The 14,940-nt window shown below is 38.8% G+C and overlaps 1 protein-coding gene across 3 annotated transcripts in view; it reads left to right on the plus strand.

Moving 5' to 3' along the window:
- The window catches only part of TENM1 (teneurin transmembrane protein 1), a 531,802-nt gene that overhangs the window by 191,166 nt on the left and 325,696 nt on the right, over positions 1 to 14,940 (plus strand). For all 3 annotated transcript variants that reach the window (XM_040999695.1, XM_040999696.1, XM_040999697.1), the window contains exon 4: positions 1,559 to 1,799. In XM_040999695.1, the coding sequence (XP_040855629.1) occupies positions 1,559 to 1,799 (241 nt within the window). The remainder of the gene's footprint in view (positions 1 to 1,558; positions 1,800 to 14,940) is intronic.

Raw genomic sequence — 14,940 nt, forward strand, 5'->3', positions numbered from 1 at the left:
GATATTTAAAAAATTAATCCAGTGCTGGAAGTACTAATGGTGCATATTTTTGTTTATTTTAAGTAAGGATGGGATTTAGGCTAGTCCTGGAATAATGTGGGTACATTATAGTAATCATAAAGCTTTTCAATTCCCTTAAAATATGCGAGGGTGACTGACCATCAAGGACTCCTTTGTATGAGCTAAATGACCACCATTCCCTTCCTTGTCTGTTTTTGTACAATTAGATTTTCAGACGGCAAGTTGATCTGAAGGGAGTGCCACCTGTAGTAGAAAAATGCAGCCAAAAACTTGTACTATCGCTTTTGAATATGAAAACCATGCCAGTGCCTTTAAAATTCAAGTTAGCATGAAAAGGACTGGAGGAAGTAATTTTTTTTTTCTTTCTGTGATCAGTCACTGCAATGTGGGCCTGGGCACATACCAGCTGAGCCCTTCGCTATGCGTAGAAAGCCTCTGGCATTTTTCTGCTTTCATCTCTCAGTCATTGGGGAGGTGGGACAAAACCATGCTGTCTACAAAGTTTATCCAATGTGTGCTGGTGTTAAAAGCAATCGCTTGACATCTATTATGTTTCTCCTGTGGAAGGGAGGTGGTTATCAGCTACAACAGCGATTTCTTTTCAAAGGAGTTTAATTGGGTATTTCTCATGGGCCAAATTCTAACTCACTGTTTTTATGTGCACCTGCCAGAAAAACAGTGGAAAGATACCAAACTGTAGCAGCAACAGAAGTCCGAGGACCGCTCTCCCAGGCTGCACCACCCCTCTACAAACAGGAAGAATACAAAAGAACACCATGGTTTTCCTGCTTGCCTAAGCTGCTGCTAATGTAGCAGAGCTCCTAAAAGGGTGTGGCAATGGGGCAGGGTACAGATGGTAAAGTGCATAGCCATGGCACTAGGTTTACCAACCTGAGAAAATTTCTTGTAACCTGCCTTTTACAAGTAGTGTTTGAAGGCATGGTGAAGGAAGACATGAGGGGAGCACTTGGCGAAGAGATTGGTCTCTCACAGTTGAACTACACAATTGTGAACTGTTTGGGGGAAGTCTCTATTTGCTCCTGTGTAGGTAGGCTAACATCCTTTCCTGAGGTAAGCCAGAAGGTGGCCTTATATTTTTATTTGAAGTGCCACGTGATTTTCCTTGCAACAGATTTGTGCCTTTCCCTGGTTTTTTCTGAAGTAAGATTTTTGCAACTGATGGAAATCAGCTCGCTTCTGTTCTGTAACTTAGAGTCTTGTTGATGATTTATTTGTTCAGTAGCAGACACTATAACAAATTGTGTGAGGTGGCCTCATTTACTTTTTAGCTGCTATAACCCTGAAGAATTTATATGTAAATGCAACTGTGAATGTTTTAAATTTCATAAGCATGCTGCGCATGCTTTTCTAAGTTAAGTGACATTTTTACAGATAGACTGAACTTAAAGTTCCCCCCACCAAACACCCCACAGGTGATATTATCTGAAATATTGGTAAGTCTGTCACGATGTGTTTTTCTCACTGCCAAGAGGGAGAATAAGGCTCTATTTTGTGTTTTGTTTTTTCTCTTCTTCAGATATGCCGAGCAACCCACACAACCAGTTCACCTTCAGACCCCTCCCACCACCACCGCCACCTCCGCATGCCTGCACCTGCGCACGGAAGCCGACCCCTGCAGCCGACTCTCTTCAGAGGAGATCTATGACTACCCGCAGCCAGCCGAGCCCAGCTGCTCCAGCTCCTCCAACCAGTACCCAGGACTCTGTCCATCTGCATAACAGCTGGGTCTTGAATAGCAACATACCATTGGAGACCAGGTAATTGAGCTCTTATTGATGCCAATAGTCTGATGAATTGGCAGGGAATGATTCCACTGATTATGGGAGTTTTTTGTACTATTGACAACTGCAGAGACACACAAATGCACAGGAAGTTAAAGAGTCAGATGCATGAGCGAAGAGACCCTCCGCAGGCACAGATACACACATAGGCACGCACACATACGTACATCCGGCTACAGGGACACCCAGAGACACAGACCAAAGCAGACACAAGTGAAAAGCTGAAATCACAGCTGTGTAAACACTCTGCTGTCAGATACCCACAAGAAAACATGAAAGGGAGCTGTCACTGCAACCTCAAAGAAACAAGTGTCTGTCCCTTGTTTTCAGAAACTGCAATATTACAGGAAAACCCGAACACAGCTGTAGGAACAGGGAGTGTCCTTTCTATTGTAAGTTTCTTCAAAAGAGTAAGCAGCCTTCAAACATTTCCTCTTCATCCAGCGGAAGCATATTGGGAACTTGAAAGGCTAGGGTCTGTCTTTAGGATAAGGCTTGGGTGTTTTAAGCAAACAGTATTTACCCCTACTTTTCTATCACTTCAGAACTTCAGGTTTCTAGATTCACTCCTCAAACCTTTGTCATAGAATTAAGGTTTCACAAGTTTTAGGTTCCTTGATACTTAGTTACAGCAAACTGAGAAGTTAGTATTTATTTCTAATTATTCTTTTTAAAGTCAAGTATTGTAACGGTTCCAATGTACAAATACATGCAGTAAGAAAACACAGCCTTCTATGATCTTTTACATTCTGGCATTTCTTCCTTGTTTTCTCTATGTTTTGTTTAAAATGATCACCAAAGCTTCTCCTGAAAACGTGTGTGGGGGAGCAATGGGCATAGCATACCACTTGCTATAAACAATGTTTGATCTCAGTTTCTATCCTCACATCTAGAAACAGGAAGGGACGGGCTAATAAACTGTCATTATGAGAGTATTTTTTCCCCCTGGTAACATTAAGTGCCAGCCATGGCATCAGAGAGTATGTTACCAACAACAAAATGAAAGTACTATGGCCCAAATCCAGAAAATTCTATCGCTTATGAAATTAAATACTTTCATAAACTGCTATTTGTTATCTCCCAAGAGAAAATGTAGCCATCAGCAGCTATGGTGAGGCTAACAAAATCAGAAGGCAAATAATGATAGTGTGTGCATCACTGGTTTTGTTTGTTTGTTTGTTCCTGTGTTGTCTGTGTGATAATTAAAAGGGGGGGAAGATCTGGAAAGTGAGTAAGACCTAGAACAAAACTTGAGTATATCTTCTTCAAAGAGCTTTATAAAAGTGGCCATTTCCTCATTCTTCTTTTAATTCATTTGCAGCGCTTAGTGATAGAGAGCCAAGGAAACAGCAGGACAATATGGTTAACTAGCAATTCTGACAAGCAAACACACTCCTTTCCTCTAAGAAAGCATGTAACAGGAAATCTGGAAGGAGGGTGAGGAATGGGCTCAAGACAGTGGAGAAAGAAAAACTATTCTTATTTGAAAAGTACATCTAGGCTTGTTTGTACAAACTGCACCCACGGACCTTCTGTATCTATGTGAGGAATGTATTAATTGGTCTCAGCTTCATAAGACGTAGAGAAGAACATAAGTTTTCATGTGAGACTGAACAGAGAACCTTTTTTTAGTACATTTGAAAATAAATTCAGCACCACAAAAATGATTTTGAAAAACCCTAGAAACCCTATCAACTTGATCAACTGGAATTTTCTAAGAATATCCTTTGAACTGTTCATTTTAGTTGTCATCAGGGAAGCCAAGTGTAGGTACCCAGGAACTTGTACATGACCTTTACCACAGCTCCGCCCAGAGCTTCAGCCTCCCTAACTGTGGAAATGAGTACAGAAATGCCTGCCTGGGCAGGCTGTTAAGAACCACACGGTGTAGTACAGAGAAACTGCCTCGTGTGCTGGAAACCACCCTATAGCTGCAAAGTAATATTGCTATCTCTACAAAGTGGTCTCCTGACTCTGCATAAATTATCTCCAGAGAGAACTCCTTTATTCCCATGCTATCCCATTCTACCACAAAACCCAAATCTACCACTCCTCAAACCAGCCCATTTACCCAGTTCTAATTTCAGAATACCACAGACTAAATAAAATCCTTCTCACAGCCCTTCACAGTCCCCGACCCTTCTCTTCAAACTGAATGTCTCCATAGTTCTTTTCAGTGTTTTTTCACCTCAACTAGTTTCAAATGTCCCTTCCTATTCTCTGCCATTAGGACACAGTGCATGTTTGTCCAAACTGCTATGGAAATGCACTGTCCAAAGCAACAATGCCACTGTGTGTTCTCATTAGACCCCGTGATTGCAGAGCACATGGGTCGCTCAAGCATTGGCAAGTAATTGTGTTATCAGTGCCTGGGAACACAGAAAACACTGCTCAAACCCCAAAGAAAGGGCAAAACTTTAGATCTTGGGATTCATAAAACTTGGCAATTACCTATATTTTTTATTCAATTTATTTTATTATTTTATGGTAAAATTTCATAGAACATGGAATTTCCCTTCCCCCCCCCCCAAATCTTCACCCCCCACTTTTGCTCCTCTCTGTCCATCTTTGCCCAGTAGGTTATTCTTTCCATCAGCTTAATATCGCTTTTGCGTACCACACAGTTCCTGCTTTATTCATAGCTCCGCAGGAGTCCAAGTGCGCTTCGTAATGCCTCTCACTTCACATCCGTTCAGCCCTTCATGTCACTTTGCTAACTGCCTAATGTTCTTTGTAGTTCTAGGGTCAAAAAAAAAAAAAAAACTAGGAAAGGGAATTTGATTATCCTAGTTCATCCCTTTTGTAACAGGTCATGGATAACTTTCTTGGCACACCCTCCCTGTCAGTTATATTCTGTCAGTTGAGACAAGAGGAAAGAAAAATCATGTGGTGCAAAAAGCAGCAGGACAGTTACCTATAACTGCTTCTCGAGCAAGAGCAGAGCAGATGTTATGCCCTTTAGATGGAATTTTGGCATAGATTCATTTTGTATTAGTTGCAGTAACCAACAATTAGTTGCTCATTCTAACTGTATGCAGTCTGATGCTGAAAAATAGGGCTACACACTTAAGAAAGTACTCCATTAAACTTATACAAATCTAGATGGTGTAAGTCAGTCTCTTGACATGGCCTATTGATGAAATCAAGGCATGTAATACACATGAGACATATGAGGCTGCTGGCGTAACCCAACCACACTGATATACAGTAAGGTCTGTCTTTCATAAGCAGAAAAAGTACACTCTTAAAATAATGGTAAAAGTATAATGTAGTAAATGCATAAGTCAGTAAGATAGTCATTTATTCTCAGTATTAAGTAGTGTGTACTGTCACTAATGGTATGGACTCTCCCGTGTTAAAGTTGTCAGTGCAGTAGGTTTCTTTACACCAGCATCAACATAGATACTTGAGCCACACATTACATTATGACATCATGACAGTAATGACATCACTTAGCAAGAGAAAAATTTCAACTCCATAATACAATCTTATAGAACAACAAGATCCATGTGGTCTGTCACTGTCTGAACATTGTAATATAGAGCCTTCCCGTGTGTCTCTTCATTAATGAAAATATTACATGGCACCAGATCAAGGATTCTGGATTCTCCCTGCAGGTTGATCTTAATCCACAAGGTAGTATTCTTTTACTAGCATGCTATCCGTATTTTTCTGTTTTGTGGTTTCACTGGCATATTGTAAGAGATCTTGTCAAGTGCTTTATTATATACATTATACCTGCAGTTTTACTGATCTGCTAATCTAACAACCATGTCAAAACAGAAAAAAACAGGTATTTGTTAGCTTGTTCTTACAGAATCTGTGTTACCTTTTCATTGTTACTTTTCCCCCTAAATTCCTATAAATTACCTTTTAATAATCTGTTACAGAAATTTTCACTCCACCCATGTGCTGTTTCCTGGTCTAAGTTAAGGAGCCCATCTGCTTGCTTCCTATTCCTCTTTGAAAACCAAAACAGTATTTGCCATCTCCAGTCTTCTATCACATTTCACCCACACCACAGTTCCTGAAACTTCAACAACCGTTACTAAAAATCCACTTTATCTGTCCATCCTATTGTCACTCCGAGAGTTTAATTCACATAAAATAATTCAAGTCCTCTTTATAGATTCTGCCTATCTTAGATTCATTTCAGGTGTACTGATATTTATTTTACCCTGTGAAACTATGACCATTCTTTTTCACAAGGAAAACTGTTAGCTGAAAACGCACCCCTAACTTTGGTTATCTATTAGCCAATTGTATGAGTTGCACATCTGTCCTGTTTTTATTCTTCTTGCTCTGAACTTCTTTTCAAAAGACCTTTTAACTCACCCTTCGCATTTTGTCCAACCTTCAGGTTCGTTTAGTGTATGAACCCACCAATGTCCTTGTTTGTAGTACATGTTTTGCAGTACATGAGTAAGCAAATGAGGTTTTTGTTTGTTTTTTAGAAATCAGAACTGAATGCAAAGCAGCTAGTAAAGGCACACATGTTCCTGACTCTAGGGTAAACCAAGGCAGGGAATGACATCCACTTCCATGAAGTCTAGGACTATGGCTTCAATAATATACTCAGGGACCCTCAGATAAAATGGTTACTTTCCCTAAAGTGCCCCATCACCTTAAATTCATCCATCCTTTTTTTTTAAAGTCAGCCAGAGATGTAACCCTCCTTATCATTTTCTGTACCTTCTGGGAGGTACAGTTGTCTACAAAGGGTGGTAGGGGCCTGTCATATATTTACCTTTAGCTAACTGATAAAATTAGCAAAGTTTAAGAAGTTGAAATCACTTATGCTTAGTACACTTTACTCCTATAACAATTCTGTGCTCTCTGTTTAAAATATGGATCCATTTATTGAACCCTACCAAGTGGCTTATTTTGGACTCTAGGATTTACTACCCGTTAGTTACATGATCATTGGTGTACCACTCAACATTTCCTTGCCTCCGTAAAGTAAGGATGACAGTGGAATTTACTTCATGATGTGTTACGAGGGTGAAATGAATTAGTAACTGCAATATGCTTAGAACCATGAACATAGTAAGAACTCAATGAATCAAAGTAACTATAGCAATAATAAAGTCCATGAAAAAGTCAACTTTTTCTCCATTTCTGTTTCTATCTTTTATCTACCTAGAGATATTTTTAGCCTTATGTTCATGGAACAGAACATGGAATAGCATTCATTTTATCTCTTGGTATACTTCTAATCAGAATAAACTCAGCTCAGCACAATCCATTCATTAAAACCATCTACCCTGCCCTGTGTTTTGCTAATACACATCTGTGCATGTTGTAAGACTTCACAACAGCTACCGGATAGCTGCCTGCCTTCGGTCAGTCAGAAGAGCAATGTGCTGGTGACCTAGTGTACTTAGGATTGTCCCCTGCCCAGATGAGGCCTCCATTACCCAGAGATCAGTCTTTCCACCTCTTCCAAGATTTGTCTCAGCTTTTTGAAATGCCTATTTGGCCTATTTTGGAGGTTGGCTATCTTATGAAACTAGGTAACATAGACACATCACTGAAGTCAAAGACACTTGGCAATCCATATAAGCATATGGGTTCCAATGTCCCTGGACTAAACTACTCACACTCCTGTGAACTTAAACAAATTACTTAACTCTGATGGTCTTCAATTTCACTGTCATGTGGACAGAATCTCAGACCCTGGATTGTAAGACTGCTTACAAAACTGAATAGGAAAATATGTAAAATCTATGCTCAGAGTTGGACACATAGAAAACATAGTTTATGTAAGTTCAGTTAAAAAACCCAGCATAGGCTTGCCAAGGCCACATGAGCTTAATTTCTCAAACTTTCCAGTATTCACATATCCTTCCAAAATGTATACATCATTAAGCATGCCCTATATGGTGGGGCATCAAACAAGCATGTTTCTCTCCATGTCAGATAAATAGACACCCTATCTACCAGTGGACTCTCCAAATGTCTTCTGTGATCAAGACTGAGCCAGGTCAAAGTGGGAGACATGAATGCAATCCAGTTCTCTCATGTAGATGACAGAACCCAATTACATAAACCATCACTACTGCCTTCCTGAGTCTGCGTTACTCAACATCTGAAGTCAGGAACTAGAGCTAGGAATTGAACGCTGATACAGAATATAGGCACCTCATTTGCTAGGTGAGACACTGGCCCTCAGCAGACATCTGTGGATTATTCCTGGAATACTATGGCTTCTGTGATGACCAAGAATCCCTGTGTTCCAGAAACTTATGCTTTATTATTAGTAACAGTAATGATAGCTAAGTACATTTAATTATTGTATATCAAAGGACTGTTCTAAGCCTTTATGAATCAACTGTTTTAACTGTTCAACTTGTACTTATAGGTATTATTAGTGTTAACATCCAAAATTGAAATGTAGGGAAATTATAAGAATTTAAGAAATTTTCTAAAATCCCAAATGTAAAAGAGAGTAGATCCAATTCACTTTTTCAAAAATAATAAAACTTGTTTTAATTCTATTTTTCCAAAAACTTTTAAACAATTCCTGACAGCCAGATTTAATCATGTTTCCCTTTTTTTCCAAATAAGTATTTATATATTTGAAAGGCATACTGATACAGAGAGACAAAAAGACATTCCATCTGTTGGTGTACTCCTCTAATGGCTACAATATAAAGGGGTAGGCCAACCAAAGCCAGAACTCGGGGACTAAATCTTAGTCTCCTGTGTGAACACAGGAACCCAAGCAAATGCTTCAGCAATGTTGGTCTCCTAGGTGCATTAGCAGGAAGGTGATTGGAAGCAAATGTGAGACTTAATCCCGGGCACCCTGATTTTAGTGCTGCCCAAGCAGCAGCTTAATTTGCTGTGCTACAATGCCTGCGTGCCCACCAAATCACAATTTGAACCTAAGTTACAGATTCAGAATATTCAAACTCAACCACTAATCATTACTACCATTATAGCCTGGGCGAGACAAATGAAACAAAGAATATGATGTTATATTGAAATAATTCCAAAGTAGGAACAGTTGGAGGTAGTAATTGAATTGTGCGTAGTGGTAGACAAGGGTCTGTTGAAATTGGCAGAAGAGGGAAAGATGCAATTTCTCTGAGAAAGTGCCCTAATCACGTTTTACTCTAAACTCGTGAAGAGGTGGCAGGTGGAAAGTAGGGGCAAGGACAGACTGGGAAGAGCATAGCACACCTAAGGCAGGTTGTCCATAAACTGGTATTAGGCACTATTTCCTCTCCTTTCTCCCGTCATTGCCATTTAAAAGCCCTCTTAACCAGGTTGGCTGCTCTGTGACCAAGTGCTAATGGAAAGATAATCATTCTGGCACTGAAAACCTGTCATTCTGAAACTACAAGCCATAAGCCAAAATGCCTTGCTGAAATTCCTGTTGTAAAGCTGCCATATTCTCTTTTTGCTTATCCTGGGACTAGCTTTGGATCTGTTGGAGTGTACAAATCCTTGTATTACTTGATTGTTCCCCAAAATATCTTCTCCTTCCCTGAAATATTATCCTCAATACCAAAATTATTATTTGTCTTTGCTGTCACACTTTTGTATTTTTCTAATAAAAGTTGTATGAGCAATTAGGAATTTGATGGTAGGAGCCAATATATCTGGGTTTGAGATTCAGATCTACTGCTGATTAACTGTGTGAACTTAAAAAATAACTGAACATTTATGAGACTTTGTTTCCTGATCTGAAAAGTGGGTTTATAGGACTCACTCCATAAGGATGCTACCTTATGTGTGATTTGCACCCTGTTTCTAAAATAAGATTTATTTAAAAACATAGTGACAGAGGAGAGAAGATGATGTAGGCATGGGGGAGGTAGTGATAAAACAGTACTATCAATATTCCATCTCCTAATTAACATGCCAGGTAGTCACAATGGCTGCAAAACAAGGAGTCAGGAACTGTGTACAGGTCTCCCACATAGGCTTCCAGGTCCCAGACACATGGACCATCCCTCGCTGCCTTCTTAGGTGCATTACCAGGGTGCTAGATGGAAAGCAGAGCTAGCCTGGACTCCTACTCACACTACAATATGGAATGCTGTTGTCAGTGCAGATGAACTCTTAATGCACAGTGCCACCATACCTTCCCCTGGATATGCACCCTTTCCGTTCTGCATTGCCTTACTCTTATCTTCATCCCATTAGTACTATATTTTTGTTCCTTTTTCTATCTTTTCAGTATCCAAATTGCTTTCTGCATTTATTTCTCTTTTCTGTCTATATAATCTGTATGCAAGTCTACAGAACTGTCTTTAACACCAATGAAATGAAGTGGTGCTTGTTGCAAGAAGTCAAACTTCACCCTCTGATTGCTGAAGACTGGAACAGTAACACTTAGCATCTCAGATTTTCCATCCAGATTCACTTTTAAGTAGGATTATAGCCAATTTTGTGTTTCTCTGTTTTCTTTGCTGCCCTCAATTCCAATTTCAAATTCAGAGTTTACTTATACTCTGTTTCTGTTATTTTTGGTCCACTAATTCGGTGTGGCCTATTTAGCAATGGCATTTTTTTTTTCAGAATGATGATGATGAGAATTAACCAAGATCAGTTTATCCAAAACGAATCTTAAAGATTTTGCTACGATTTTTAATATTAGAACTTGAGTTTGAGATTATCTTGAACAGCTCAGCTCAAAAAGACAAATCAGAACTGTGTGGAAGACTAGGGCCTGCCCAGCAAAGTGTGCAGCAACCATTTCTTTCATTTTTAGCATATTCTGACAGATGCCTATAGCTTATTCTGAGGATAACTGGCCTTGATGGCTTTAAGCCAATGTGACAATTAAATGCAGTCTACAGGGCTATTTTTATGAAAGAAAAGCCAGGTTCGTTGGTAGAGGAGATATTGGCAAGACCCGGAAAAAGAAATGAAATCTATATGACTAATGCTTGTTACCACACTTCTAGAGATAGTGTCTATCTTGGGAAAATAAAAAAACATTTGGAAGAAATATCCATTAAAGGTGATGGCAGTGATTTAAATATCTATGGAATAATATCCTTTAAATATTAACCCATAAATGTAAGTTCTCCAATGGTAGTTATGTTTTTATTATATAGCACTACTAAAATCTACATAACATTTATGCATAGTTTTTTCCTTGGAACATTTGCAATGAAAAAAAATTAGGTTTAGAGGCATAATTTTTTCCTTCAATAATGACTAGAGAGAAAAAAGCTCAGAAAGTACATACACAGTTTAGATCCAGCAATATCTCATGCTTTAATCCTTTAACAGCACCAGGGTTAGCAAAATCTATCTTCAGCCACAGATTTAAAGATTCTTTTCAAGACAGGAAAAGACTTCGTAGAATTAATCTATGACCAATAAATCCTATGTACTACAGATGAACAGAAATCAAGTTTCCAGCCTACACCAAATGATATATGTGGAATATATTAAGTTGACATGGAAGATAATTTTGTAGCCTTAAAATGAATTTTACATATTGAAGCTAAAAATATATCTGTAATAGTCCGTTGTTTAGATAATTATGAACAGTACTTTGGAGATCATTGTGATAATCTCTAGTTAACTTAGTTAACTTTTTGAAAGGAATAGTGCTGGATGATCAGGGTAGGAAAGTGTAGCCAAGAATGCAAAGAAAGCCACGAGACAAAGTCAGGTGTTGCTCAGAGCTGGAAAAAGGAAATTGCCAGATCCGGTGGCTGAAGCTCCCTGGAGGCCACCAGAGAGAGGCAGAGTTGCACAAAGAACAGCTGTTGAAAATGCATGCATGCATGAGGTTGTAGCCATCCACCCAGCAGGGGAAGCAGGGCTCAGTAAAAGCTCACAGGCCCACCTGATTGATCGCACACCAGACTGGGGAAGACATTGTGCTGGGGAGGCCCCCAAGGGCAGTAAGCTGCTGGAGAATGATCTGGATGAGTGTGGGACTCAGGGAAGACAGTACCCATCCCACAACCAGAGGGCTAATACCAAGAGGAAAATGCTGGCTCCCTTGGGGAGGGGGTGGGTTGGAGACTGAGTCAGGATCAGCTGCATGAATCCCAGAGTGCAACACAAGGAAAGCTCAGACTCATTCACCTGGGCGAGCATTAACCCAGCAGACAAGATCCAATACCAGATACGTGAAGATCTGCAGAGGTGCGCACATCTGCAGCAGGTACCACCTGGTAGCACGCATGAGCAGCTACTGGTAATACTATAGCTGGGAAACTACTGGCATACCTAACTTTCCAGGCAGAACAGCAGTGTTAGCAGAGACATCAGTAATAAATCCACAGACCCAGACCCATTTGTTCCACAGACTGCAGGGAGGACTAGACAGAGAGGAACACCATCCAAGAGACTAAAGAAAATAGTCAGGGCAGCACTGACTGAAGAGACTGAGGGCAAACCTAGCTACCCACGAAATCAGAAGCTACAAACACAAAGACAAATTGAAAAGAAACCCCACAGATCTGAAAGGTCCTGGGGAAGGGAAACAATAAATAAATAAATAAATAAATAAATAAATAAATAAGCAGTATAACAAGGAAACCAATGTTTCCCTCAAAAATGATCCAAAGACCATGTCAATCTTAGAGCTACAAGATGCAGATATTGAGGATCTTCCAGACAAGCAGAAACATAAGATTATAAGATTATAAAACATAAGATTATAAAAACAAAGGGAGAAAGTCAAGGAATTTAAGGACTATATCAGAATATACAAACTACAAAACAGATCCAAACTGAAATACTTGAACTAAAGAATACAACAGCAAAATAAAAAGGGAACAGGAAGATTCTCCAATAGAATTGAATGAGGCATAGAAAGATTATCAGAACTGGAAGGTAACCCTTTCAAAGACATGCAATTAATCAGACATATGGAAGAAAATCTCAATAAAACTAAGAAAGCGATCCAAGAACTGAAGCATACAATTAGAAAATTGAATATGAGAACTGTAGGAATTCCTGAAGACATGGAAAGAGAGGCAAGCATACAGTAAGCATTCGATGAAAATATAAAACAGAACTTCCCAAACATTAGGAACATGAGGAGAAGCCCAAGCAACTTGATTCAAAAACATCCTCACACAAATTGTTGTCAAGCTTCTCTCAACTGAACATCAGTACTGAAGCCTTTCTGCCATGGTCTGTACCAACAATGTCATGACACCCTTCAATAACAGAAGGATAGACTTACAGGACTATTTAGGAAATACTATGGTAATAATATGGGGGAGATAAATTGGGAGGAGGGAAGTTAGGGAGAAGGTAGGGGAAATCCAAGAACCTATGGAATTGTACCATAAAACTGAAAATGAATAAGATGGGAAAAAAGATACTGAAACAAGCATGTAAAAAGGGTCAGACTTACTACTGACTTCTCAGAAGAAACCCTTCAAGCAAGAAAAGAATGAAGTGACATTTTCCAAATCCTAAAACAGAAAAAACTGTCAGCCCAGAATAATATATCCAGCAAAGCTCTCATTTGTGTTTGAAAATAAAATATTTCCATGGTGAAAAGAAGCTAGAAGGATTTTCCAACACTGAGCTAGCCCTAGAAAATTTACTCAAACATTGCTTTTCTCAGGAAGGTTTTTGGTATTCTTTTTTCATTTCATCAGTGACATATTGGTCATTCAGTAGCAAATTGTTTAACTTCATGTTGTTGTAAATTTTTCAATACCGTTCCTGTTGTTGATTTTGATTTATGGCTTTTCATTTAAGGGGAAGTGTAGTAACTGTGTAATAGAAACTATCATTACCAGTTGTGAAGATGCAATGTAGTATGCATCTCTACTTCCAAACCAAAGATAAAATCAGAAAGAAATTGTTAAATATGTCTTGTCAATAGGATGCTAGACTTTCTGCCATTGTCCATACCAACAATGTAAGGCTACACTTAATTAGCCGAATTATGGACATGTCACTATCTTGGAAGGACTATACTACTGTAATAATAGGAGGGAAATCAGGAGCAAGGAATTGGAAAGGGAGAGAGGAAACCCCAAAATCTGCGGAACCACATTGTAAAATAAGAATATACTAATAATAACTTAGATAACTTTGGCTGTGATATTTTTTAAAGATTTGTTTGGTTGAAAGGCAGTGTTTCAGGAGAAAAGGAAAGAAGGAGAGGAAAGAGAGGACAGGACAGGACAGGACAGAGAGGAAAGATATATTCCGTCTGTTGGTTAAGTTTCCAAAGGCTGCAACAGTGATGGATGAGGCCAGATGGAGGCCAGGAGATTGAAATGGGTCTCTCAGTGGGTTCAGGGACTAAAGAACTTAGGCCATCCTCTTCTGCCTTGTCAGGTGCATTAGCAGGAAGATGAATGGGAAGTGGATCAGCTGGGACTTGAACTGCTACTGGCATCATTAAGTGGCAGCGGCTTAACCTGATCTGCCACAAGCTGGCCTCCATGTTGTTATTTTGAGCATACTTTTAAAATGACTATTCTGTTTTCAAATGGTAAACATAGACAAACATAAATTTTTGTTTTATTAAGAAACTTTAACCATGAATGAAATCTGCCTTTAATATAGAGAAGATTTATTTGGCAATCCAAATCTGAATCCAAGCAGATATGTTATGGAATTTTTAAAATGATTTCCTTGATATATGAGTATAGAAAACCATGATTAAATTTTAGAGAACTTTCTGTATCTACCTTTTTGGTTTCCCTTACCTTATACTTATATATCCTTTTACATCCTAAATTCTATTTTTTTAAAGCAGAGATATCTGATTTTAGTAAGAAAAATAAGTTCTTACCAAATTTTTTGAATACAAAGTTACTTAACAAGTATTCATAATGAGTATTTCATTACCATGTCAAGTTAATAGACATGTGTCTGTTATATTTTCTTAAAAGTATTAAATACATTTGTAGTGGAAGAAAATTATTTTCATGGCAGTTCAATTTTCTACAGAGGTGTGTGTATGTGGATGGATGGATGGATGGATGATAGATAGATAGATAGATAGATAGATAGCAAAGACATTCTACTAAAAGTTCCCCTTGGGAGAATCCAGCAAGGTCTTTATTAATTCTACAACAGAAAAATGTAGCTTTAAAAGCAAAAGATTAGATCAGGTTAAGTCTTGGGGTCTTAACTGTCTGCAAGAATTGTGAAAGTGTGGTGTTGA

Source organism: Ochotona curzoniae, unplaced genomic scaffold, assembly GCF_017591425.1.
Source record: "Ochotona curzoniae isolate NIBS_2020 unplaced genomic scaffold, NIBS_Ocur_1.0 scaffold_1852, whole genome shotgun sequence".
NCBI lineage: Eukaryota > Metazoa > Chordata > Mammalia > Lagomorpha > Ochotonidae > Ochotona > Ochotona curzoniae.